The sequence below is a fragment of the Anguilla rostrata genome, chromosome 2 (genome assembly GCF_018555375.3).
Source record: "Anguilla rostrata isolate EN2019 chromosome 2, ASM1855537v3, whole genome shotgun sequence".
Taxonomy (NCBI): domain Eukaryota; kingdom Metazoa; phylum Chordata; class Actinopteri; order Anguilliformes; family Anguillidae; genus Anguilla; species Anguilla rostrata.
The window spans coordinates 19,730,870-19,758,602 of NC_057934.1; the positions used below are offsets into that span (position 1 = coordinate 19,730,870).

The 27,733-nt window shown below is 44.9% G+C and overlaps 1 protein-coding gene and 1 long non-coding RNA gene across 4 annotated transcripts; both read right to left on the reverse strand.

Moving 5' to 3' along the window:
- Positions 1–239: 239 nt before the first annotated feature.
- LOC135247525 (protein phosphatase 1B-like) lies at positions 240–27,380 on the reverse strand. 2 transcript variants are annotated; one of them, XM_064321065.1, is made up of 6 exons: positions 26,992–27,380; positions 9,360–10,205; positions 8,316–8,433; positions 6,676–6,787; positions 6,125–6,182; positions 240–2,191 (listed from the first exon to the last, which is right to left on the reverse strand). In XM_064321065.1, the coding sequence occupies exons 2-6, from the start codon at positions 10,188–10,190 to the stop codon at positions 2,162–2,164; spliced, it is 1,149 nt and encodes a 382-aa protein (XP_064177135.1). In that variant the 5' UTR covers positions 10,191–10,205; positions 26,992–27,380; the 3' UTR covers positions 240–2,161. The 2 variants fall into 2 exon arrangements, with proteins under 2 accessions (XP_064177135.1, XP_064177134.1); XM_064321064.1 differs by lacking the exon at positions 240–2,191 and adding an exon at positions 2,755–4,988.
- On the reverse strand, positions 4,995–6,118 carry LOC135247526 (uncharacterized). 2 transcript variants are annotated; one of them, XR_010328228.1, is made up of 3 exons: positions 5,474–6,118; positions 5,272–5,312; positions 4,995–5,133 (listed from the first exon to the last, which is right to left on the reverse strand). It is a non-coding gene; the product is annotated as an uncharacterized LOC135247526 (long non-coding RNA). The 2 variants fall into 2 exon arrangements; XR_010328229.1 differs by having other exon boundaries at positions 5,022–5,084; positions 5,263–5,312.
- Positions 27,381–27,733: the final 353 nt, after the last annotated feature.

The following is a 27,733-nucleotide window of genomic DNA, read 5'->3' on the forward strand; positions in this document are numbered from 1 at the left end:
ACAGGAGATGACCTCTTGATTTTCCCAGTCATCTCCTGTAAACATTACTGCCCATCAGCTGGACCCTTCTGAGAATGTACCGAACACGTGCCCCAGAAATCTTAAGCTTCTTTGCAATTTCTCGCTGGGGATCATTTCCACAATATGTTCCCCCTCTCCCCACCTGGACCTGGCGCCTAATGCCCTTGAAGCAGCTGCTAACATCTCCTGGATTCATCTAAAAGGAAGATAATGCCAGATGTGTTTAGCGATTCTTTATTGAAGACAGCAGGGTGAGCGTGATCATTGCATGTTACGAAACAGCATAATATCATATTGGGAATTGGTACAAGGAGGTGTTCAGGTGGACAGTGAAGAGAAACCCGGAGCACTGGGAAGGAAGGGGGATCCGCACCCCCTCCAAACACACCCGCAAACATCACCTCAGCACATTCTCATTTACCACACTTCATCTACAAAGCTAAAATCTAGGAATAAATAAATTAAACCATCGCAAGAAGTCATTCTAAATCTCAATAACTGCATTATACCAAAGGACACGCGGTCCTTGAATACCAGAAGCACACAACGTGATTATGCAATCAAATCATCTGCATTGGTAATCATAGCTTTATTCACCATAATGGGAAGCCTTCCAATGGCCAGCGTAGAGTTGCAGTGAACTAGCAGGAAAGGAAGTGTGGGACAGTCTTAAAAAAAAAAAAAAAAAGCTGCACCGGAAAGGGCAAAAAAAAAACAGAACGGGGGGGGGGGCATCAGTGGAGTCTTAAGAAGGCCTCCATTACTAATGTATATGTAGTCGTGTGAAAGTACATTCAATGCAACCCCGAGAGCCTGCTGTTCTGCAGTGTGAAGCCTTCCCTTTCTCCACAACCCAGCAAACGACAGGACCTGCCAAGGCTCAGTTCCTGAAACCCAAACCTGCAACATCGTCTCACACACAAAGCATTTTCAGGAACCAATCATCTCGTACCATGATGCCAGAGGCGACTAATCAAATGCTGAGCACCCACCTCCACCCCCCCCCTCCCATTTATTGAAGCCACAGAAAAACAGATTTTTAAACACTAGTCATCTTAGTTAAAATCTCAGCTAACATTTGATTTTCAGCACCTATTCCTTGTTGCTGAATGTAAATTAAAAAGCAATTAAACAATACCAACTATACACAACACTCTCTGAAGGGGGGAAAAAAAAGTCTAAATTTGTTCTGAACAAACCCATTATTAAAGATTATTGCGGGAGAAAAAGGCAAAACGACGCAAGGATCCCACAGACAGAACAAAGTTAAAAAAGGTAAGGAGAAGAGATAACAAAAGGCTAGGAAAGAGCAAGGGGGGGGAGGGGAGGGAGGAGGAGGTAAGGAGTTGTAAAAGAGAGGTGCCTTTTACAGGTCCAGAGTGCGTGCCTGAAAGTATCAAGCATCACTCCTCCCCCTTTGTCACACTTCCTACTGTATATGCATTTCATCCCATTCCAGGAGAAGTACATAAATCTTTTTTTTATATCCTCTTCAACACCGGGACGAAAGAACATCGGGCCAAGGATAGAGGGGCGATAAAATGAGCTGGAAGCAGGTGTGTGGATGCCAATTCTGGCTACGGCAGAGAGCTCGCGACGAGTCAAGTCGTCCGTTTCCGTTAAAAACTCGTCTGCACTCGCGGTTCCTGAAGAGATACGAGCACAGGTCTGGGAACGGCGTGCTCTCGGTGTCCACGGCGACGGGCGTCCCGCGTCGGCCTTTCCACCCAGAACGAGGCGACCCTCCATCTCCCGAATTTGCAGCGAATCCGGCGAAAAGCGAGCCCTGAAAAAGGTGTCTGCCTGCAATCAGGCCATCTGTTCATTTCTACGTATTAAATATTTTAAGAAAAAAAATGACAAAAACAATCCAGAAAAGCATTAATTCTCTTGATTATTCCGGTTGATTCGATTAAAAATAACAAAATATTAAATTTAGGGTCCTCTTCTGACTTAAAAAAAAGTCTACCATCCTTTTTGAGTGGTATTTTTCTCCTATATTTATTTTTAAAAACCTTTTTGAGTTTCCAGATGATCTCTTGGTGCTGAGGAAAACACAAACACTGAGGTGAATAGCCATTGGCTTCTGTATGAATTTTGGGAACATTCTTGTGTTTGGGGTGGGGGGGGCCCAGTCTCTCTACCAGGTGTCATCCAGGTCACCACCATTCTGAGGGAGACAGACAGGAGAAAAAGAGACAGAGAGAAAGAGGGAAGTGAGTGAAACTGAAAAAAGATGACAGAAGGTAAACAGACCATGTGAAGCACACTGAGGTCTCCACAGGCAGAAAGACTGGAGGAAAGCTGACTGAACCCTGAGAGACTATTGAAGGTGCTTGGACTGAACAAATTTACAAACCGGTTTAAACAGGCTTAACTCCTGAACTCGGGGAATTAAGCATGAGGAGAATATGCCAATTTCAAACTTGATTGAGTGAGGAAAACCTTGCAATCACGAGTAGTGGACGTGAGGTCCAAACGGTCTTTGAACTTCTCCCCAACCCTTAAAAAAGAAAATAGGGACCTAGCTGACTAAGAAAAAATCAGACAATGGGGCTGAAGGAATTTGAAGTCCACGGCTCCATAATTGTAGTCCAAAACCCCTGTGAAGAGAAAGCCCTTTTCACTCTGGCTCATTTAGAAGCAGCTGTGATTACCTCTTACATGCTGACATGCTCTCTAAAAGATCCCCAGTAATAAACATCACATCACAGAGAGGAAGACAAGAAGACATTTTCTGTTAAATGAAATTTTATTTGCTCAGGAAAAAACAGCAGCACGAAACACCTATAAAAAACGAAACTGATTCGCTTCAGCTCAAAAATAACAGCGTCGGAGGAAAATTAACTGGAATGCATTTAAACTTCTCATCACACACCCACTCTTTCATTTCGAAAAGTTGTCCTGTGGCAGGTGAATTCTACCTGCTTTACCTCTGCTGTGTAATTTCATTTTCTCCACAGGTTTTGGGTGCTTAGGGTATACACACATAAGAAACAAACATGCTTTTAAAACACACAAACAACAAAGATTGATAATTTGAAGAGATTAATATGGAAAATCTTTGTTTGCTCCCTAGCTCATCAAAAACTTTCCGGACTGTGGTATCCCGGCCTCACCCACATATAACTAATAACATTCTGTGAATGACAGTGGGGTTCGATTCCCCACCAGCCAATCACTGACTCCGTCAGGGGCAATGTTAACTCCCTGTGCCAGGAGGATGTCAGAGACCAACAGAGACCATCCATGTTGGTGTGGAGTCTCATCCTGTTGCCTGTGATGTCACTGTTGTTATTTCTGTGGTGCTGCCATTATGATGTCACAAAAAAAGCCTTGACCTATCAGGGTTACCTCACGCCTAAAGTAAAAATGGCATTAGGAAATGCAAGTGCAGAAAACATGACATAAGGTTCAGAATGCCAAGACATTCTGTGAACTTTCCTTTTGGTTATTTTGTTGAATAAAAATATTCACACAGCTAAAATGTGTGCAGTTAACAGCCTTCCATTCAGCTAAATATAGCATGCCAAGGACAGCTTGTTAGGTTACCTAAGCAGTGAGCAGAAAGAAGGGATAGGTGAGAAGTGTAGGGAGAGAGGGAAGAAAAGAGTGAAAGAATACTCCTTAAAAGACATCTGCAGCACCCACCGCATGTTTTGCACATACAGTCTCATGCACACAATCGCATTCTTTTTCTAAAACGCATCTACTGCAGTACACCTATCCTCCGACACACACTTGCACCTTACATTCAACATCACCACCGCTCCTCTACTGGACACTTACAACACACTCCAAAACCTCTCACCTGTTACACTTTCAACACAACACGCAACACCCAGACTGCCTCTCTAACATGCAGCCGCATAGACACTTATACACGCTCGTGCACACATGCTAGCATATACGCACAGACGCGCAGGCATAACAAAAACACATAAGCACGCTGTTTAAACACAACAGCATAAACTTAGCACGGCCAAAAATAGCGCATGCTAATAATATGAGACAGGCCTAATTGTTCCAGCCAGTGACTAGACTACAGAACACAGAATGCATTGCATGTGGGCAATGTATTGTGGGAATCATGGGCTCCGTGCTGCAGAGTGACAGGGTCTCTGGACCCAACACACAGTCAACAAAAGCAGTGCATATCCTCTCGCTCTTTCACACAGGAATAAGCAAGCAGGAAAAAGGGGAAAAGTATGACAGCTGCTCACCAAAAATGCATGCACACTCTACAATATCTCAGTCAAGTACAAGTTATAGTTAATTCATATGGTCTCCTCATAAAAGCTCAATGAGGTGCGTGGCTAAAGCTGTCTACAGGAGGACAAATACAAGGAAGGGAGCTGGCTGGGAGACTAGGCCTGGCTGATCCTCATTAACCGTTGCAGAACGTTAGAACACTTGCTGCCTGGAGAGCACCGCCCCCTTTGCCTCACCCTAACGATGCGAGTCTCTGTCCTGGGGAGGCGTGTCACAAGTATGTTTCCTTGGCAATTTGTTCCCTGTGGATTATCTGTGACGAACTGTCCCGCCCCTCTCTCCTCTGCCCCGCCATTCTGATTGGCCAGAGGGTCAAACCCGAACTGTGCGCTGTGGTCGGGGCGGGGCAAAGGGAAGGGCAGCGGAAGGGCTTGCGCTCGGTGTCGCCGGGGAACGCGGGGTCGCGAGGTCAGAGGTCACACGATGGGCGGGTCAGGGTTTTCGGGAGGCGGAGGGGACGAGCTCCCCAGTCGTCCCTCCTCGTCCTGGGGTCCCGGGGTGGCCGACTCCGAGGGCGGGGCTTCGTCGCCGGGGGCGGGTCCGGGGCCCTCTTCCCCCGCCTCGCCGAGCAGGCAGATGGTGGACAGCGCCTCCTCCAGGACCTGGCGGTACTGGCCCCTGTGACTAATGCGGAACTGCCGCAGCGCCTCCCGCAGGTGTGTGCTGTTGCTGCCCTCCTCCGCTTCCTCCGACTCCTGGCGCGAGACCCCAGAGTCAGAGAGAGCAGCCGACACACACACTGCGCACACAGCTACAGCACCATGGGAAAGTGCTGCTCACACATCTCCCCCCTTTCCACTGTAGAGCAGGAACCAGGCCCACTCATTAAACCCTGCCTAGCTACCACCAGTTCTGTACTGTAGAGCAGGAACCAGGCCCATCTTAAACCCTTAGCTAGCTACACCCCAGTTCTGTACTGTAGAGCAGGAACCAGGCCCACTCTTAAACCCTTAGCCTAGCTCATCACACCAGTCGTACTGTAGAGCAGGAACCAGGCCCACTCATTAAACCCCTTAGCACTTAAGCAGGACCAGCCCTCATTAACCTGTGACTGTAGAGCAGGAACCAGGCCCACTTAAACCCCTTAGCCTAGCTCATCACACCAGTTCTGTACTGTAGAGCAGGAACCAGGCCCACTCACTTAAACCCCTTAGCCTAGCTCATCACACCAGTTCTGTACTGTAGAGCAGGAACCAGGCCCACTCATTAAACCCCTTAGACTGTAGAGCAGGAACCAGGCCCACTCATTAAACCCCTTAGACTGTAGAGCAGGAACCAGGCCCACTCATTAAACCCCTTAGCCTAGCTCATCACACCAGTTCTGTACTGTAGAGCAGGAACCAGGCCCACTCATTAAACCCCTTAGCCTAGCTCATCACACCAGTTCTGTACTGTAGAGCAGGAACCAGGCCCACTCACTAAACCCCTTAGCCTAGCTCATCACACCAGTTCTCCAATGTAGAACAGCCATCATAACAGCTAGCTTTATTGTAGCTTTTCCCACCGTAGAGCTGGAACAAGGCTTTCCCATTACACGCCATTAGAGAGCTACAACGAGGCGAGCGTGAACCCCATTCAAATTTCAGCTGAAGCTGACCCGAGCTCATTGGTCGACCCTGCTACCCCGACTGACAGGTTTGCCAGCGCATTAATTCTGACCAATAGGAGAGGAAACGGACAGCTCTCGCCGCACAGGCCGCCACGGAGGAGGAGGAGCGCCCGCGTGACCCCCACCCTCGGCCCGTGGGTTTCGGGCACGGGTTCGCCCGAGGGGCGCGCCTGGCGGCGAGGTGTGCATGCGGGCAGATTAGAGTAATCAGGAAAGGCTCACCCCGTCCTCCTCTCTGTGAGGGTTGATTCTGCTGTACGCCGCCTCGACCACACTGCGCCTGGGGACGGAACACAGGCACACACACACACACAACGAGAGGCTGAGATCCCAATGCACGCAGTCTCTGAAGTCACATTACTTCATAGGTCTTCATTATAAATCGTTGTTATATTAGCTATATTATATTACAGCATGTTATGTATTATGAAAGTGTGTACCGCACAGGAGGTGCAAGCCTGAGATCTCAGGCATTCACAATAAGAAAGAACACAAATGAGAAATGAAAATGAAAATGAAAATGAATTGGTGTTACAGAGAACAGAATGCACAGGAATCTGTGTAAATACACGTGAATGGGAACCTACGCACACACGTGAACACACACGCACAACAGTGAAAGGAGCTGAGCATGGCATTGCACTTCCATGCTAGAATGAGCGCTTGGTTATACATTTGATTGTGTGTGCAATCTGTGCATGCACATGTGCACGCATGTTTGTTTTGTGTGTGTGTGTGTGTGTGTGTTCGGCGAAGTAAAGGAGTTTCCTTACTTGCTGGCAAGGCCGCCCCCTGGTGGTAGGTTGGGGATAGTCTCTGAGGCTAGGGTGCGCATGACGTGTCCAAGGTCAGGAAGACCGTCCTCGCCAGACGTCTCCATGATTTCTGCAAGACACGGCAGGGGGAGAGGAGGGGAGGGGAACACCCTCAAACAAAACCACACCGGAGGCAGACACATGCACAGAATTTAAACGCGGAGCATTTTTTGTGCCGGTATGGGCGAGGCCATGACTCTCGCGAAACACCCACGTCACATGGTGCAGCACATCACCATGACACGTCTACATGGCAACAATCCTGCTGGCTGCATTCTTTCACAAGAAACGTTTCTACACTAGCACACAGGGCGTAGTTCCACAGATGAAAGCGGTTATTATCGCACATTAAGACCTCAACACGAGACCATCAAATTAATGGCTTCGGTCCGTGGTGAGAGAAGTGACTGCGGTGCAGAAAGGAAGTGATTATTAGGGTAACGCGGTACCTGCATCACAACCCGCTGCTCAGGATGAATCACCATTTCACGCAAGCAAGATTCATGCAGAAGCTCCCTTCACACAGCTTGGTGCTCATGGAGTAACTGAGCTGAAGTAATTTCCACAAGCTGAGCGTTTGGGGAAGAACTGAACAAAAGTTGCACACGGTTGGGTTATTTGAGGTAATGGACGCACAGCTGGCCGTTTATAGGGTAACTGAGGTAAAGTTGAGCATAGAGCTAGAACCATTTTGGCTCATGATACCCCTTTCCCATTGCAGAGCTAGAACCATTTTGGCTCATTTTCCCACTGCAGAGCTAGAACCATTTTGGCTCATTATACCCCTTTCCCATTGCAGAGCTAGAACCATTTTGGCTCATTTCAAACTGCAGAGCTAGAACCATTTTGGCTCATTATACCCCTTTCCCACTGCAGAGCTAGAACCATTTTGGCTCATTATACCCCTTTGCCATTGCAGAGCTAGAACCATTTTGGCTCATTTTCCCACTGCAGAGCTAGAACTATTTTGGCTCATTTTCCCACTGCAGAGCTAGAACCATTCTGGCCATTACAGAGCCGGAACCAGACAGGCAATGAGGAGGGGAGAGGAGGTTCCTTGGGGGATCAGGCACGTGAATAATTTGGGTGCCAAGCCAGTCATCACCATCTTTCAGCGCCCGTGACTCCCAGAATCCAGCCAAGGCTGCATTCCAGTGGCTTTCCAACGCCGCCGAAACAATTCCCTTCGCGGGAGAGCGAGGAGCTCACACAGCCAGAACGTTTCAGAAAGGTCAGGGGGAAGAATTCAACCCACACAGCCAAAGGAGAGAAGGGAGAACACAACAAACCCCGCCCGCCCGCCCGCCCGCCCACCCCCCCACGCACGCACGCAGGCATGCACGCACGCACACACACACACACACACACGCACACACACACACACACACACACACACGCACGCACGCACACACGCACACACGCACGCGCACGCAGGCACACACACAGGCACACACACACACACACACACACACACACACACACACACACACAGGCACGTACACACACGCCCACCCCCACACACACACACACGCGCGCGCGCAGGCACGTACACACGCATGGATGTGAACACACACACGTGAGTGGGTGAGCGTGCTTACCTTCCACGCGAGACTCCAGGTACTTGTCTAGCTCAGCTTCCTTCTTCTTCGCCTCCTCAGACACCTTGGGGGCGTTGGGTAAACACACTAGCACCACACTCATGTTGTCACGGCTCCCCTGTAAAACACACACACACACACACACACACACACACAGAGTTTTGCTGTGGTTTTTAAATGGCAACTGACTCATTCCCTCACTCCCACACCATCACACACATGCGCACACGCACACGCACACACACACAGATGAAAGTGGTATTTGGGAGGGTGGTGGGGAGGAAATGACTCATCCCAAATCATGTCCTACCAGTGAAAACTCAACACAGAGCCTGACTACAAACGTCCACTCCCAAACGCGCTAGAAGCGACAGAGGACATATCAGTGGAGAAGCCCGACAACCCCCCTGTCTACAGTCTACACACAGTATGCAAATGTTAGCCATGTGACCTAAAATTGGCTGTACATGCTGTTAAGCCCGGAAAGGCTTTTAGGAAACAAAGATTTGGAAGACCAATCATATGAGCAGGCCCATCTTTCAGTGAGAGTGAGTGAAGACTAGGATACATGTCCTCTGAAGCATTTTTTGCTAGCCAACAACTGTATTCACTCCACAGTTTGCTGGGCTGGGCCATACACTATATGACCAAAGGTATCTGGACACCCCTTGGTCTGGGGCTGTTTTTCAGTTTGGGCTAGGCCCCTTACTTCCAGTGACAGAAAATCTTATCGCTACAGCATACAATCACATTCTAAAAAATTCTGTGCTTCCTCAACAGTTTGGGGAAGAGATAGGGGGCGGAGCTGGGAGGGGCAGGGATAGGGGGCGGAGCAGAGACCGGGGGCGGGGCACGGCCGAGCAGGGACAGGGGGCGGGGCGGGACTGGGCCGAGCAGGGACAGGGGGCGGGGCGGGACCGAGCAGGGACAGGGGGCAGGGCCGAGCAGGGACAGGGGGCGGGGCTGGGCGGGGCCGAGCAGGGACAGGGGTCGGGGCTGGGCGGGGCCGAGCAGGGACAGGGGGCGGGGCTGGGCGGGCCTCACCTTGTGCAGGCACGTGTCCACCACAGAGTTGCAGACCCTCTCCAGGTCGTCGCACACCTCCAGGCGGGAGCGGACGAAGTCGCAGAGCTCCTCGTTGCTCATGACGTCCCAGATGCCGTCGCAGGCCAGCACCAGGAACTCGTCCTCCGGGGCGCGGGCGATCTCGAACACCTCGGGCTCGGGGGACACCAGCTGCTCCGTGGGGCCCTTGCCGTCCACGCACTTGTAGTCGTAGTCGCCGAGGGCGCGGGAGACGGCCAGCGAGCCGTTGACGCGCTGGATCATGACGCTGCCGCCGGCGTTCTGGATGCGCTCCTTCTCACGCGGGTCGCAGGGCTTGTGGTCCTGCGTGCACAGGCGCACCTGGCCGTGGCGGCTGAGCACGGCGCGCGAGTCGCCGCAGTTGATGAAGTACAGGTGGCCCGGCGACAGCAGCGCCGCCACCGCCGTGGAGCCGCTGCGGTCCAGCCCGTTGCGCAGGTCCGAGAAGCCGCGCATGTGGTCGTCGATCTTCAGGAAGCCCGCCCGGATCCCGCTCTTCACCGCCTCCACCGCCGGCTCGCCGTCGTCGCCGCGGAAGCCCTCGCTGCCCGTGATGTGCTCCAGCAGGTGCTGCGAGCAGTAGTTGGCCACGCGGGAGCCGGCGTGCCCGTCGTACACGGCGAAGAAGGACCAGTCGTCCAGGCCGCCGGGCAGGCCCACCGCCGCCGTGTGCGCGTCCTCCATCTCCACCCGCCAGCCCTGCATGCTGCTCAGCCCGAAGCGCAGGCCGTTGCCCCCGCCGTGGGCCGTGTGCTTCTCCGTCTTGGGCTTGTCCAGGAAGGCCCCCATCGCTCAGGGCACCGCCTGCGGAGGGGGAGGGGGAGGGGGAGGGGGTAAGGAGAGAGGGACGGAAAAGGCTGCCCTGTCATTGCACATCACCCGTGTACTGTGCAGGCAACAAAAGTTCTTCTTGTCACAGATACAAGGGGTTTTTCTGAGCTATGCTTCGATTTACATACAAATGTGATTTGGCTGATTTGGAGCTCCAAGAGAAACACGAATGATGACGGCGACTTGGCGAAGCAGAGACCTCAGAGAGGTGATGTTGTGATCTGGTTGAGAAGTGAACCGGTGATTTAGAGATTTGGTCAGCCCAATACCTGTGCTGTATGAACGCAAATACAGGTTTGATTGCAAATGTACCAATCCAAATGAAGCATGCGCAAGTGGGAACTGACTGTCGGTGGTTAACGTCGAATCACTTTCAGAGCAACTTCCGACGGGCGAAGTTGCACCGCGGCTGAAAAGGCGGCAGCAAGTGACGTTCGCGTAGGTACGTGCGGATACGAGAGCGACTGTGAAACGCGCACGGCTCGGCAGTGAATCACTGCAGGTGTGGGAGTAAACTGCGAAAGCACGAAGACGCCATTTCTCTCTCAACACCGGGGACATACAGAGGAGCGTCTGCACAGCGGCCTGGCTGGGGAGGGGGGGGGGGGGGGGAGCTGTGTGACAGATGATGAGATAAGAAGAGAAAAAGAGAAGGAAAAATGCGTGAGCCAACTCAAGAGATAAAGAGAGTGAGGAGGAGAGGGAAAGAGGGATGAGAGAGAAAACAGAGGTAACTCTGTGATAGTCAGGCTAATAGCAGTGGGAACAGAAAGAGAGAGAGAGGAAGGGATCGCTAACAGTTTGAGAACGAAGCAGTTTCGAAACTCCGCGCTGAGCACGCACACAGACAAACACACAAGAGGAATGCCCACAGACCCCACCAACTGTGGGCCAAACTGTACGCTGACAAGCTCCCATGCTGCCCCATAACATGCCACTTAATGTCAACATGCATGTCTCTTTTTAGGGTAAGGAGCATAAACAATGGGTAAGGAGTTGGTCTTGTAACCTAAAGGCCACAGGTTCGATTCCCTGGTAGGACACTGCAGTTGTACCCTTGAGCAAGGTACTCAATCTGCATTGCATCAGTATATACCCAGCTGTATAACTGGATACAATGTAAAAATGCTATGTAAAAGGTTGTGTACTCTGGATAAGAGCATCCACTAAATGCCTGTAATGTAATGTAATGACTGGTTTCCACAACACAGAAATACTGCGGTGATGGTTTCCCGCTACGTCAAGGGAAATGTCCTCAATGCACACATCCAATGGCCTTTCACCCCACAACCTGCTGCCAGGATTACAGAGCGGTGCGGCTCTTAAGCCTCTTAAAACAAACCTCACCGGTAAGAACATTACGCACCTCCAAAGATAGCATCGCACCATGCGTTACTGGCTCAAATCAGGCGTCGGCTAAATCAGACGGAACCGCAGGCTGATGGTGACCCACATCAGCGCGGAGGCTTTCTTACATTCAGAAATGAACCGAGGACCGTGGAGTGGGCTGGGCTGAACTCTGTACCGGGCCTCAGTGAACCGTGAACCACACCCCACCTGCAGGACATCAGCAACGTCAGCTCTTCTAGCCAGTGACTTGCTTTGCGAACTGTGAATGTCCAAAGTTATTCCCACTATTTTTATTTAAAAAGACTGAAATCCAGGTCATGGTCCTGTTCACCGCTTGAAATCCAAAGCCAGAGCTTGATGGAGCTGAATTCAGGATGACGGCTTGAACCCTCGGCTCTGTGACGTCATCACAGGCTGTCCCGGGCCTTGGGTCAGAACCGGCAGAGGGACGGTCTGGGGCTATAATTAAGCACCTCGTGGCCCTGGGCGCGTGGGAGGCACACTGGGCACGTTCCCAAAAAAGGAACTCTGACCCAGACCACAGCCCTCGGCGTTGTGAAGAGTCACGACACTGTCCGCCAACATGCCTGCAGCTCGAACAAGTCACACTACTTATAAACCCTGCCAAACTCAATCATGTAGTCTCACAATTAATAACCCCGAACCTGCAAACCACCCTTCTTAGCCCCTACCCCCTTCCAATAAGTATTACTCCATATCAGCAATCCAAGACTCCATTGGTGGAGTGCGCCCCCAAAATCACAGGCATGTTCTTCCATTTGCCTGAAAAATCAAGAGGAAGACACTTGGTAAGTGCTGAAGACCAGGACTGAATTCTAACAGATGCCCATCTCTTCTACACCTCTACAGTACACAGCACTTTTGCTGAGTAGACACAAGGAATATCAGACGCACTTGAACAGACGGGCATGCGCACTTTCACAGAAACTCAGCAGACGCCCACACACCACATCCCCTCGGTCTCGAAACCACACACTCTCGACCTTTCTCACCCGAAACTGCTGCAGCCAGAAAGCTATCGCTCCAAAAGCGCCGATGGAAACCCGAAACTCGAACGCTCGGACGAAGCGGCAAATCAGTACGACGGGCTGAGGCTCGATCCCGCACGGGCCCAACGCCACTCCGCTGCACCTGGGCGACACGGCCCGGCGCACGCCTTCGCGTTTGTTGTCGTAGCGACTGAGCTGGCAGCAGACCAATGAGAGCCACAGGCTCGGCTCGTGTCTCGCAGCTATTCTGTAAGGATGGGGTCAAAGCCACAAAAAGTAGCCAATCATTATTCAACTATAACAGTTAATATGCAGCGGTAAGCTGACATCACCCAGAACCATGATATTAAAGAATGGAGGAAGTAAAACGCATCAGTGTGAGGAGGTCACATGCTTTTATTGCATGCTTGAGTTCTGAAACGTATCAAAACCGGACAGAATGTTTAGTTCTGGTTCCAGGTTTCTCCAGCACTTGGTTCAAGTTCCTCCGAGTGTTTGGTTCTGGTTCTAGGTTTTTCTTCTTGATTCTTGGTTTCCCACGTTTCAACAAGACACTGGCGAAGAACCCACAACGAAGGGCATGGGGCCATTCGTTTCAGAGAATACCGATGAGTATTTCATTGTTTCCCCATCTTAAATGTTTCTTTTCGGTAAATCATTAAATGAAGTATTTGCATTCATCAGAAGTGTCGTTGTGTTCTTACTTCTAACATATATATGATATGAAAGAAATCTATACAGCATAATATAGCGACGCCCTCTTCCGTGATACAGTGGTACCAAGTATCAATATTTTTATCTGAAGATAGTATATACGTATTTAATAATACATGTTAGTTTTCGTGTTATGATTTTAATGCATGACACAGAGGGGAAGAAAGACAACATATACGTATTACCCAATTAATACCATGGCCACTTTTTTTAAAAGAACACTCACTCATTTTCGGCACACATTTCACATTTAAAAAATTAAAGGTTATTAGGAAGAGAGGCGCCGTTTCCTTGGCAATACATGACGGACAGACTAATATCTTGAAAACAACCACTGTCATCACATAATAAAGATTAGTTTAACTATAGATACTACCTAGCAACCAAACATTCATTCTAGTCCCACCCACTCTTGTCAATTAGCAAGCCAATGTTGTGCTAGGTTTGCTGTCACTTGTTTAACTTTGTATTAAGATAGAAATAGATCTTTGATTAAAATGGCCTCACAGAAGGTTTTCTATCATGGATAGCTAACTAGCCATGTACTCCATTTGCTTCAAAACTGTAGCTACTGTTGTAGCAAAAGCGTAGCAAAATGAAACTGAGCAGCTATGCGATGAGATGGGAGCACTCATAGCCCAACACAGTATGACATAGTTTGTGGATACTTGCTAAATTGAATAAATACAACAGATATTTACACCAAACTGCTTAGCCAGCTCAGAGTTGATGAAAGATATTCAATGTAAAACAAGTCCTGTTACGTTAAGAATGCACCGTCTGAAACTGCATGTTCGACAACTAAAACTTCTGACATTGCAGTGCTGCAAATGATTCTCACTGTTCATGTTTATTTTTTCCATAAATTTAATTGCATTGATTTATTTATTGAAATTAATTAAAGCAGCCGAAGGGGCGGTATGTTCTTTAATGTTTTACTTTCCTCCTGGATGCTCATTGTGCTCATTTGCACGAGTAGAAGTTTTAAGAGAAATTAATTCATTGATGCAAGGCTTTTTATTATGGGGTGTAAAATAGCAATATATTGCAGGATCAAATCAAAATACGTGATCACAAAAATGTATCACAAAAAGACACGTACAAAAAAATACTGCATTGTAACCCGCATCGGGAAAAATTCATATTGTGAGGTCGCTGTTGAGTACCAACCATAATGTATGAGGTATTAATGAAGATATACCTATACAATTAGCCTACTACCCAATACACAGTACAGAGAACACACTGACACCAAAATGATGTTGGATAAAGATGCTGTCCTTTCAAATCAACAGTGAACTTTTCTATTGGTGTATCCCTTCGAACAATAAGTAGTGCTCTGGGCTCTAACAATCCTTTTGTGCAACAGAAGACTTGGAAAAGACAGGATACACCTGACAGAAAACGCTACCATGTGAAGAAAAATCTGCAGTGATGTACAGATGGGAAGAACTCAAGCTGCACTTGCGTTTTGAGTACAAGCCAAACCTGCGTGTTCGTTGGGCAAGACAGCTGCTGTTAGCCTGCAAGTTCTCTCTTCCTGTAAAAACTGTGGCTTTCATCAGCAGTTAACCAACAAAGCACTTTGAACTAATCAGAGAATAGAGCTCTGTTGCCTACTGCTCCCCTCCTTCACTGCACTGTAGCTGGCTGCTCACCTCTACCTCTTCATTCTATTTTCCTGACTGCTCACCAACAGCTCCCCATTTCACTATAGCTTACAGCCCATCTGTCTTTGACTATAACTTATTGCTCAGCTATCTAGATCATATTTTCCATAACAATTACCTACTGAGATTTATTTAGTTTTACTTGTACCTGACCACATCTGCTGAGCCAGAATGACCCCAAGAAGGGCTGTCTGAGAGCAGCAGTGACTGTGAGGGGTGTAGCCTAGAGGGACATGTACATTTTTGCCCAGAAAGGTATCAGGACCAAATTAAAACATGGATATAAAGTAGCTGAAGTAACGTAAAGTAGCTGGAACAAGTTTCTGAGGGAGGGGCACAATTAATGAAGATAACAGTACCACATTGAGTACAATAAAATAGGTTTCAATGCATTTCTCAACACAATGAGAGATGCATATCAACATAGCTAGAAGCAGTTAGAAGCAGTCGGGGGCTGCCTGGGCGTCCATGGACAGGGTAAGTCCAGGTCAATAGAACACTTTCGGACCGCATCGTCACAGATTCGAATGAGATTTGGCACGCTTTTTTGGTCTTATAAGAAACCCCAGGAACGGAAATTACATTTATCCTTTTATTAAGGGAGACATGGGCTAACAAATTTTGGGTTAATTAATTGTTAATTTACTTTCAATGTTAACGATTTTATGCCATATCTCTAGCCATAACCCCACCACTATTTCACTGTACACTGCTCATCTACCTCTTTCATTATGCCTGTAGATTACTGCTCACTTTCATTATCGCTCAGACACTTTTAGAAGCAGTGCTCTGCAGAGGGGTGATCTTTAGCTTTGTCACCACACTGAAGAAGGGTATAAGATTATGGTGCAGGCTTCATGTTCAGGTAGGCTATTTTAAGAACTTTCTGTCTGTTTGATCCAAACACTATAAAACACAATCACAATAACATTGAAGACAGAGGCAAACAGAAAAGGGTTAATGACCCGACAGAAAAAGCTTTGAGAGTAAACCTGCCATGCCAAAGACATGCTTCTGGCAGAGATCACACAAGCAAACATGAATCCTCTCTCTCTTTCTCACAAACACACAGACTACTAATTACTTAATTATAATGCAAACAATAATTCAAAAATATGAAGTATAAAAAACTCCTCATATTGTATTTATAGCAAAGGAAATGTATTAGCCTTTGAGGACTAGCCTAATTGCTGCCTCTCGATTTAAAAAATTGTAATTCACAATTCCTGAACGACACGGATTACGACAGCACCCATGTGTCCTGAGGGCAGTTGAACTGAACGGTTCAAAGGTTGCCTGCCCACAGGAAGGGCAGCACAACCGTGCACTGGCAACACGCTCGTGCACACCAGATGCAGCGAAGCAGGAACACGGTGGGGCCGGGGCCCACCACGGAGGCCGCTGGCAGTCTGACGCCGTTTCCGACCTCATCACCACGGGTGCCACGCACGGACGGCGACGGCGCGATCGCTGTCAAGGAGACGTGTCCCGGGGCCATGAGTTCCCAGTGCCGAGCAAGCGAAACGGACATTCGTACAAGGTGAACTTCAGCTAATGTTCGCCAACATATTCAGATTTTCTATTGGCCGTAAGAGTTCCTTAGTTTTAGCCAACCATCTGACAAGGTAGTGTGCAGCGAAAAAAGACAACAGGTGAAAAAGTCGACAAACGTTTTGCTGTTATACGTCATCTAATGAAATGTAATATATTAATGCCTAATTTTTTAACACACTCCGCAGATTTCCAGGGGTAAAAATAGCCACTCATCATTGTCACATAAATCTCAACAAAATGAACATAACTGGTGAACAAACCAGCATATTCTATTTTAACCGATTTAGCACTTTTAAGATGGGAACATGCAGTAGTCTTCTGTTTAGGACTGTACATTAGAAATCTACATTAGACCATACAGCAAAATCTTCTGAATCAAAAACACATTTTTGTTAGGCATTCATCGAGCCACACAAGGCCACAAAAGAAACTTTCCCTTTTTTTTGGGTGAGGTGGGGGGGGGGCGTAGGCCAGCTGTACACAGACAAACACTCACACTCGCACGCACACATGTGCACGTACACACACACAGACACACAAACACTCACACATATAGCAGGGTGCCTTTCCGACTTCTTCCATTTCACTGATCACAGAGGTACGAAGCAAACTTTGATCCTACATGCAGTCAGTACCTCCCACAGACCCATCAAGCAGAGAGCACAGAGGATTGCCACCCGGCCAAAATGTATTAAACAGTCTGTTCTGCCACACTGGCAGTATGTGACATACAACACTCCTTCCAAGTGAAAGACCTACAGCACAAAGTTAAGACTTTGGAAATACTCCAGAAAGCCAAAGGTGAGGACTTAAGTCTGACTCTGCTGTCTGAGGCAAAGAAAAAATTCGACATTTTATTAACCAAAAGAGTGGAGAAAGCATTGCTGTTTACTAGACAGAAATACTATGATACAGTAGCAGGGCAAAAGCTTTAAAAATATTACCATATAGGCCTAAGTTGAAGAAGCTACCAACCTATATTACCACTATCAGGTGTACCATCAAGAATAAAGCTGTTAGTGGTAAACAAAAAATTGAAGAGGAATTTGCAGAATATTATAGACAGTTATACAATGAGGATGATGACCTGGCCCGAGGACAAAATCAAAGGATATGTGAAAAAACGGAATCTGCCCTCAGCGACAGATAAGCGAAATAATGATTTTATTGCCCCTGTCATCATAAATGAGGTAAGGTTACCAATACAAAGGTTAAAAACTGGCGAATGACCTGGAATTTATTATTTTACAGGGGAATTTTACAAGCAATTCCAGGAGGAATTATTACCAAATGGGCAAGAGCTTTTAACAGGGCTTTGGATTGTGGGCAGATGTAGCATTTCAATTATTGCTGTAATTTATAAAGAGGGTAAGGACTCATCAGACTGCAGCTGATATAGGCCTATAGCATTATTACATGTTGACCAACGACTAGGCTATTTAGCGGAATCCCCACTGATTGACTAAAAAAAAAGATTATTCCTGATATCATAGACCCAGAACAGACAGGTTTTATAATGGAAAGACAGCTGGCGGACAAAGTCAGACATATATTAGCCTATATATAACTGCCTACTGGCATAAAGCTAATATTCACACACTGATTCTCACTTTAGACACTGAGAAAGCATTTGATAGGGTGTCTGGGTCGTGTATTTCTGAAAAATAAAGCTTCGGCTTCCACACCGCATTCATTAAATGGATTTGAGCAATGCACAGGATCTCAAAAGCACAGGTAAGAGAGAATGGAACCATATCAGACCGTTTTGAGGTGCAAAGGGGAACTAGACAAGGGGATCCCCTATCTTCTCTTATATTTGCACTCTGCATTGAACCATCAGCAGTAAGTAGCCTACTACGAAGCAACAACAGACTGATGGGGTGGACATAGAGGCAGAATGCCACAAATTAGCTCTCTCTGCGGATTATGTGGTGCAGTATATTCCAAATATGGGACAAATGGGACAAATATGAATGGAAATGGGATCATGACAGAATTAGGTACCCAGGGAGTATGATCCCCAAAGAGTTGGACCTAATGTATATCGAGAATCATGAGTGCTTGGACGCTCAGCTATAGCAGGACATAAATAGATGGATAATCGTTGCTATGTAATTATTTTAACATATAAATACTATTTGCATGCATGTATTACCTCACTTATCATTTTTGTTTCAAACATTACCTTTATATATTGGTATTACTGAGTTTAAAAAATGGGAGAGAATGTTAAGTCAATTAATATGGGATGATAAAAGCCAAGGGTGAAAATGAAGGTGCTTAAATTGAGTTGAGTAAAAAGAAGTGGGGGGGGGGGGGGGGCTTGCTCTCCCTAATCTTCAGAATTATTATTTTGCAGCCAAAATGCAAAGCATAAGAACCTGGTTGAGTGAAGGCTCTCAAGCTAAGTGGAGCTCAGCTGAGGCATGGGCAGACAAAGGCTTCAAAAACACTTCCTGTTTGTTCAAAGTCTTATTTGTAGGTAAAAAGATTAGATAACTGGGTTAAAATACAAGGAAAGCCTGGGATAAAATCAGGCATACCCTAAAACGAAAAAAAGAGTTAGTGATATTAAGAGAAATAAATGGTAACTCTGATTTTACGCCAAACAAGAATGATACCTGTGGGCTGAGAAAGGGTTGAACACAGTTGGTAAACTTCACTAATGAGGTATTACATCATTTCTATAATCAGAAGTTCTATTTATAACAGGGATATACAAATAAAAACAACAAAAAAATCTTCACCCTCTTGTAAAATTCCTGTTGAGAAATTATGATTGTGTACATGTGAAAAATCAAATTGCTACACTGTATAATTTTTTAGAAAATAGTTGCGAACAAGAGCAGGTAAGAGCTAAGATAAAGAGGGTGAGATGTGGACTGGGAAGGAATGAGTGTAGAGTACAAAAACCATGAGGTCTCATATTTGGAGAGGGTATACATGGAAGACACAGATGCTTTACTTCGTAACAATTCAACAAGCTAAATATAACCTAAATGCATCTTCGAAATGCTGGCAGGAATTGTTATCATTAACTTTTTCATAATTAGTTATGCATTTTGCTACGTAATCATTATAGTTATCTCATTATCACAAAATTGTCACCGTTGCTAGAAATTCTAAATATGGTTAAAACGTATAAGAAGTGGCAAAGTGTTTAAAAAACACTCTTTCCAAATCCTAGCTCGTGCTCCCTTTAATAAAGCCAGCACTGCAATGAGAGTCTAAGTCTCGAAGAGCCGAAGTAGACCTCCTTTAACAATACATCCTTCCATTGCCTAACTCTACCCTTTTGGTTGTTCCAGCTACAGTGAGTGAAGAAGGAATAGCCTACCCAGTAGCAATGGGGCTCGATTAACTTTCTCTTTCCGATTGCAACGGTAATTGCATAAGGGGGTAAGGAAGAAATAAAGCAAAAGAGATACCTCAAAATGTGTTTCTCAGAACACTCCTGTTACAACCCCTCTAAAATCGATTTACCGGTGCTTTGCTGTTTCTTTCCAATGGACGTAGAGAAATTAGCCTGTCCATTACCATACATAGTTCAGTTCAATACAATTCTGTTATACACCCGAGCAGAAGTGGAAACATTTATACTGATTCACTTGCTCACTTCTGCCTGACAACACTGTTCTTAATGAACCACACCATGTGGCTCCAGAACCAAAGCTTGCCAAACCACATGCTCCTGAACTTAGACAAGCTAATACATATGCTCAAAAGCCAACACCAGCCAATCCATGTGCTCCAAAGCCAACATCAGCCAATTCCCATCGCATCACACCCAATACGAGCCAATCCACACACTTAACAGCCAACACTTACAGTGGGGTGCAAAACTTTGGGCACCCGTGGTTTAAAGGTCTGCTACAATTAATCTCTAAGTAATCGAAAGCAAACCTGAACTCTATACAACATTAAACATGAGACCTTTATGCAAATTTTAAAGCAAAATAGATTTTTATTTTCATTTTTTACTGTTTTTAAATTATTAAAAAAAGGTAAAGGACCTTGTGCAAAAGTTTGGAAACCCTTTATTTTTTGTTACTTAAAAAAATATATATAGCCTATTACAAAGGCCCAGACCTAGGTGATTTAGGCTACTTGTAAGGGCTTCAATGAGTCAGGTGAATATAATTCCAGGGCTGAACTATTTATTCTGAAGTAACTCCATGCCTTCTATAGTATCCGACTGCGATGGCTGTTCTGTCTGATGTTAACAACCATGGGTTCCTCTAAACAGTTGTCCAAGGATGTCAGAATCAAGATAGTTCATTTCCACCAACAAGGAGAAGGCTATAAAAAAACTCACAACGTTTCAAACCACCTATTTCTCCTGAAACATTATCAGAAAATGTAAGATAAATGGAACAGTTAAAGTCAAGGCAAAGTCTGGAAGACCAAGAAAAATTTCAGATAGAATGGCCTGAAACCTGGTGAGAAATGCTCAGCGCAACCCACACATCACTGCAAAAGAGTTGCAAAAAAAGTAGCACACACAGGTCTAGTTGTTCACAGGACAACAATACAACGTACTTTAAACAACAAAGACCTACATGGCAGAGTTGCCAGAAAGAAGCCTTTCCTATGACCTCAACACAAAATTAAGCGTCTGAAGTATGCAAAAGAAAACCTTGAGAAGCCTAAAGCCTTTTGGAAAAATGTGGTTTGGACTGTCAAAACTAAAATGGATCTTTTTGGCCACAACCAAAGAAGGTAAGTTTGGAGAAAAAAAGGTGAAGCATTTGTAGAGAAGAACACTTTGCCAACTGTTAAGCATGGAGGTGGATCCATTATGCATTGGGGTTGTGTGGCAGCTGGGAGCACAGGAAATATTGTGTGGGTGGAAGGAAGAATGGATTCCACCAAAGATCAAGAAATTCTAATGTTCAAAAGTCAGTCCAGACATTAAAGTTGAAGAGAGGTTGGGTATTCAAGCAAGACAATGATCCAAAGCATACCTCAAAATCAATAATGAAGTACCTCCAGGAAAGACGGATGAAGGTTCTGGAATGGCCACCCCAGTCCCCAGACTTAAATATATTGAAAATCTGTGGAGAGATCTAAAACATGCTGTGCATGCAAGGAGGCCGAAGAATAATTCTGAGCTAGAAGTGTTCTGCTAGGAGGAATGGATAAATATTCTAAAAGCAAGAATTGAAGGACTCTTAGCTGGCTACAGGAAGCGTTCGCAACTTGTTATAGCTGCCCGAAGAGGATTTTCAAAGTACTAACTAACAGGGTTCCCAAGCTTTTGCACAGGGCCTTATCCTTTTTTTATTATTTTGAAACTGTAAAATTTTTTTAATAAAAAGTAATCTTGCTTTAAAAGAAATAAGAAATGTGTCCATGTTTAACTTTGTACCATTTAGAGATCAGGCTAGCTTCTCTTCATTTAAATATTAATTTTAAATGGCATTTTGACCAGGGGTGCCCAAATTTTTAAACCCCATTGTATCTATATGCCCCAGAGCCAACACCAGCCAAACCATATGCTCTAATATCAACATCAGCCAATCCCATTGCTCCAGAACCAACAATTGCTAATACCAACACTCCCAATGCCAACAACAGGCAACCCCCTGGCTCTGAAGCCAACCTGCCAACCAGCATGCTGCACAGCCAACACCTGCTGCTTCACAACTTAAAGCAGGGGTAACCAACCCTGTCCCTGAAGATCTACCATCCTGCAGGTTTTCATTCCAACCCTAACAAAACACATCTCACTCAACAGCTAGAGATCTTGCTGAGCAGCTAATCAGTAGTCATTACAGCAAAGTTAGGCAATTAGGTGCAGGGATAGCGTTCGCTTAATTGGTGATGTGCTAACCTTTGCTAGCCTCTGCTAGCAGGCTGCAGCCTTCTTAATATATAGGCTACATCAGGCCGTAACTTTCAGTCTACTATTGAGTCTGCATTGTTCGAAGCACGGCAAAAATCTGTAACGCAAGTATGCACATTCACAAAAATAGTGTGGATTTTACTGCTTTCTTCTCTTTTGCATCTTCACGTTGCCTAGCCTGGGCAATTTCTTACTCGCCTCTATTGCAGCAAAGTTAAGCATAGGGATGATGGAGTAGCTTTCACTGAATTGGTGTGGAACCTCTGCTAGCCACTGCAGCTTTCTTATATATATATATATATTATCAGGCTGTAACTTTCGGTCTGCTATTGAGTCTGCTTTGTTAGAAGCACAGAGTAATTCTGTAACACAAGCACATGCATTCACAAACAAATTGCTCATTTTATTGCTTTGTTTTCTTTTCCGTCTTTACTCTCTAGTCTAGCTCGTGTTTATTTACTCACCTGTTGCGCAAAGATATTACTCACTTTTATGTGAACAGTCTACACTCAGTTTTAAACCTACATTTTTTGTTGTTGCCATTTTTAATTCATACAATACGCTGTGAAAGTATTACATGAAGTCAAATTTGTTTGCCTGACCAGAACTGACACGGCTACATTTAGTCATCTTTTTATTTTATCTAGGCGTATGTTTCATGCTCTGAGTTTATACAACTGCACTTCCATTCTATTCCAATACTTTTTTGTTATTTCAATAAAAAAATTTTTAAAAGCCTAACCACATCATTTCATGCTTCATGGGCACATTGCTAAATAGATGTGGGCGTGCCCTCTACTGGATGTATCTATGTTTTAACAGACCTTGAAAAAGTTTTTTATGGATTATGATGAAAACAAAGCTTCGGAGCTTCATGGAAAATCGCCACCGAAGCTTTGAAGTGTGAAATACGGTATTTGGGCCAGCCCTCGCATGATCCGTTCTCACTTCAACAGTAAATCAGCAAACGTGTCCAGAGGGGAGTAGCCCTCTGGTCCTCCCAATACAGTAAATGAGCATTAGCATTAGCTAGCTCACATTCGCTTTGTTTCAAGGTTATTGAAAGTTGTCGGCTTAAAGATTATTAAAAATTACAAGAATAACTAGCTATATACTTTTATTGGGGACAGGACTCTTAAGTTTCTTTTTGTTCCAATTAAACTATGTTGGTCCTGCCTTTTTTTTCCAGTTTCGAAATGACAAATAATGCTCAACAGTAGTGGGCCCTGTCTTCATTGTTGCTGTGGCTAAAGAGTGGTGTGAAAGAAAATAACCCTTTCGACGTGAGCCATTTGTCTCCCGCGATCATGGCAACATCGGTACCTTCATTGCGCAGGTTTTTTATGCAGGCACATGGAACTCTGAATGGAAATGGAACTCCCTTGATGAATTGCTCTGATAAGAGTCCAATTAATGTACATCTTAATAGCAAAATATGAACAGTAAGCAACTTTCAGGGCAAATTTTCCAGGATAGCAGCAGTAATTTCATCACTATTGCACGAGTGTAAGCAAAATCACATGTACGCTTGCACAGAATATTATAGTCGCAAATAGAAGAAAATCATTCATGCTGTACTACCATGCCAATATATACACATAAAATTATCAAAGACTACAACCAGGCCTACATCAGTTATTATAATGCCATATGTTTTGACGAATAGGCTTGCAGATCTATGAGAACTCATCCTTATTCAGTCTACTACACTGCGCAGTACCTGTCTGAGACTATGGACATTTCATGTTTTCCCATTTTCCATGCCAAATCACTGATAGAACAGACTGCTGATACATACGGTTAAACCAAGGCCAATAAAACCAGTACATAATAGGTTGTGTATACCTGGATATACCCATATCAGTGCATAGAAAGAAAATGTGTATTTATAAATATGCAATTTGATTATCAGTTAGTAGAGCAAATTCTTACCTTACTGCTTTACCATTACAGTTGTACCATGTAATTGTTATGCACAAATTGCATCCACATTCAATGTCAATTAATAGCACTTTAAAGGGGCAGTTCACCCTAAATGAAATTAAGGTATGTTTCCTCTTACCTGGAATATAATCTGTACATCCGGACAGTTTCACTGAAATGTGATGAGTTTTCAGGATATCAATTTCATTTTTGGGCGAAGTGCCCCTTAATGCAACCTAACAGCACGTCACAGAGGACATACGATCCATTTTTAAGTACGTTAACGGACAGCTAGGCCTTGCTACAAGAAATACAGTACATATAAAAATAACCACTCAAAATGTTAAAACAAAAATTCTTAAACACGAAAACATGATAACAATTTATCCGTTCTTGTGGTGACAATTTTGGATTTCAAAGAGATCTGCACATTTTTCCTGGGGCTCCAGAAAATGTGTTGATTTGCCACTTCATCTGGCCGTTTATTTTTGACGTGACTGAACATAACTCCAGTGCAGTCAAATGATAACAGTAGTAGTAGTTCTGTATATTAAAGTTTGTACTGAACTTGTATGTCCCCTATTTTTTCCTAAAAAGGCCAGATGGGAGCTCTTTTCTTTCTCTCTAGGTCAGACATAACCTATTTCTAAAAACATTGCATCATCACATACTTTCTTTTTTTTTTTAATCACACGGCATTCTTAAAGACACAGTACACTTTTATGAGTAACTTCTCAAAAATAAAAAATCACATTCCTAAGTGCACAGGCCTGCCTGGCCAGAATATAAGCCAATCAGTAAATGGGCGGGCATGAATGACAATACACAACAAAACAATACATGGACAAGGTTTGCAGACAGCATTTATGAAACACTGCAGCTTAGCAATAAATCCTGAAAAAATGCTTTGCGGATCCAATCTGAAGAACCACGGCATTTTGGTTTGTGAGCACGGCCAGGCAGCCATGTGATAGGACACCCCACCCCCGAACAGGAAGACCGTGGGCTCACAAACCACCTGGAGCAAAACAAAAACCTAAAACTAGAGCCCTGTGGTTTCTTTTCTTGATTCCAATGATGGAATAATTGCCCAATAATAGTACCTCTTTTACAGATGGATAGGGAAAATAGCCCCAAGACCCCAAATTTCAGCCTGGAGGAAATGAAAGCAAGGGGGTAAGCGTCTCCTCTCCAAACCATTAAAACGCATACAGTAAGAGCCATGACCCTCATTAACTCAAGTGATACAGAGTGCAGGTCCTGGATGGTAGATAAACTAGAATCACAAAAGGCAGCTGTAGTTTGACAGAGCTCAGAACTACATGCAGATCTTCTGAAGAAGCCGGTATCACCAAGAAACGCTCTGGCACATGTGGCTAACAAATCAGTCCACCATTTTATTTTTATTTTTCTGTAGAGGTAAAGTTAACAACGCAATTGGGAAAATACCCCCAATGCATTGTTACTACATTAATTAAACCATACAGGTAGTTTCAGACAGAAAGCTTGCTTTATATTCTCTGTGCTGTGGAAACACATCTAACTAGCTATTTTGTGTAGATCTCATTCTATAAGAGAAGTGATTTTTACCTCCAGTGCCCAATTGCATGCTGTTCTAGAATACAAACAAGCAAAAAATAAGCTATGGCATTCTACCCTGCTCACCGAACAAGCTTAAACCATAGGTGTTTAAATATAGCGATCAGGGCTAGGGAGAGACAGGCTTGGACTCGGCCAATGCGTCCTATTATTACTGTGGATGACGTTTCCAACAAGCCGACCCCTAACTCACACCATCTCTTAAATCGGGACCCAAATATAGCACACTGTGAACAAATAGCTTGCTCCAACATCGACAAGGGGCAAATTCAAGAACATTATTGTTTGATTAGAAGGCCATATTGTCAATATTACTAATTTCAAGTGAAACAGTATTTCGCTAGCTGCGTTAACTAGGCTACATAACTCTTAGGGACAAATTGCGGAAAAAATGCATGCTTTTGAATGGTGATATATACATTCACTGTCAATAGCTAGCTAGCTGGCTAGTCACACAAAACAGTAACATCATCTGGACAGCAAGATAGCTTGCCAGCTACCTACTGAATTACATAACAAACCTTGCTAGCTGGCTAATATTACGCCTGATCCGATTGGATTATTTCTGACGCGCGCCAGCGTTTGTTGATCGCATTGAAAGCGATAGCTAAACATACAGACTAGACTGTATCAGTAAATAATGTACTTTAGCCAGTTAGCATTACCTAACTGATATCTCATTGGCAAGTTAGCTAACAATTTAGATAAGTGTTATCCAAATTATTTACATCCAAAGCGAACACCGTAACGTTGGCAAGCTTGCCAACTGGCTAACAATAGCAAAGCTAACGTTAGCTAGTTAACTTAACATGGGCCAACGTTAGCTATGGTAACCAGGTTCGCTTAGTTACCTCCCGACAACTGCCGTTTAATTAGCTAGGTCGTTAGCGAGCTAAAGTAGCTGGATTCCGTCACAGCTGTTGACAGAGCTAACGTTAGCTTCATACTATTAGCAAACAACATGGCAAACCAACTAGCTAACAAGTTCACCCGTTAATGGAACCAAAACGGTCACTGATCACCATAAACACAGTACACTGTCCACCAAGCTACTAGCTAGCTGTTGACGTTACCTTCCAAAATATTGTACTTACGTTGTCAAAAATGAATTAATGCAGCTCCGGGCCTCCGAATTATTTTTTGGCGAGTGTACCTGTAGCTAGCCGCCTAATTTTATTGCAACCGTATTTCAATTTTTCCAACCTAGCTAGCAAACTAAATCAAGATTTAATTCACATAAGCACCCAATTTGTTATCCAACGGTTCTCTGCACTGCTTATGTGCAATCGAACACATGTTTGACACCTATCAATCAGTCCACTACAGAAAAGCAATAAAGATGTTCAACAGGTTGGGGCGCGAAACAAAACGAGACACTGAAATGAAGTTAAATTAAATGTTAGTAGCTAGCTAATGACGCTCTAGCCTCCATTGCAGGACCACGGCTCTTCCTCAGCTCAATGTCCTACTTAAGGGGAGGGTTTTGCTTTTCGGGCCTTGCAAATGATTGGCCAATCGACCGAGCGATAACTGGTTGTTCTGACATACGGCCGTTTCACAATTGGTGTAAATATTCTAAACATTTCTGGATTGGTCACGGTCTCGTCAAATTATATGTTGATATGTTGAAATAAAAAACATTTTTTTATTCAGGTTTTGCACTACATCATGCGATGTGTCATCACATGCCACCTGTCAGGAAAGTATCTCTCTGAAAATCTACCTCCAAACAACGAGTAAATCTTATTAATGTAAATTATTTATTCAAATCTAAGTGTAAGAATGTAAATATTTCTGGCTATTCGTGGAAAAATATATCATGTAATGTCTATCTTG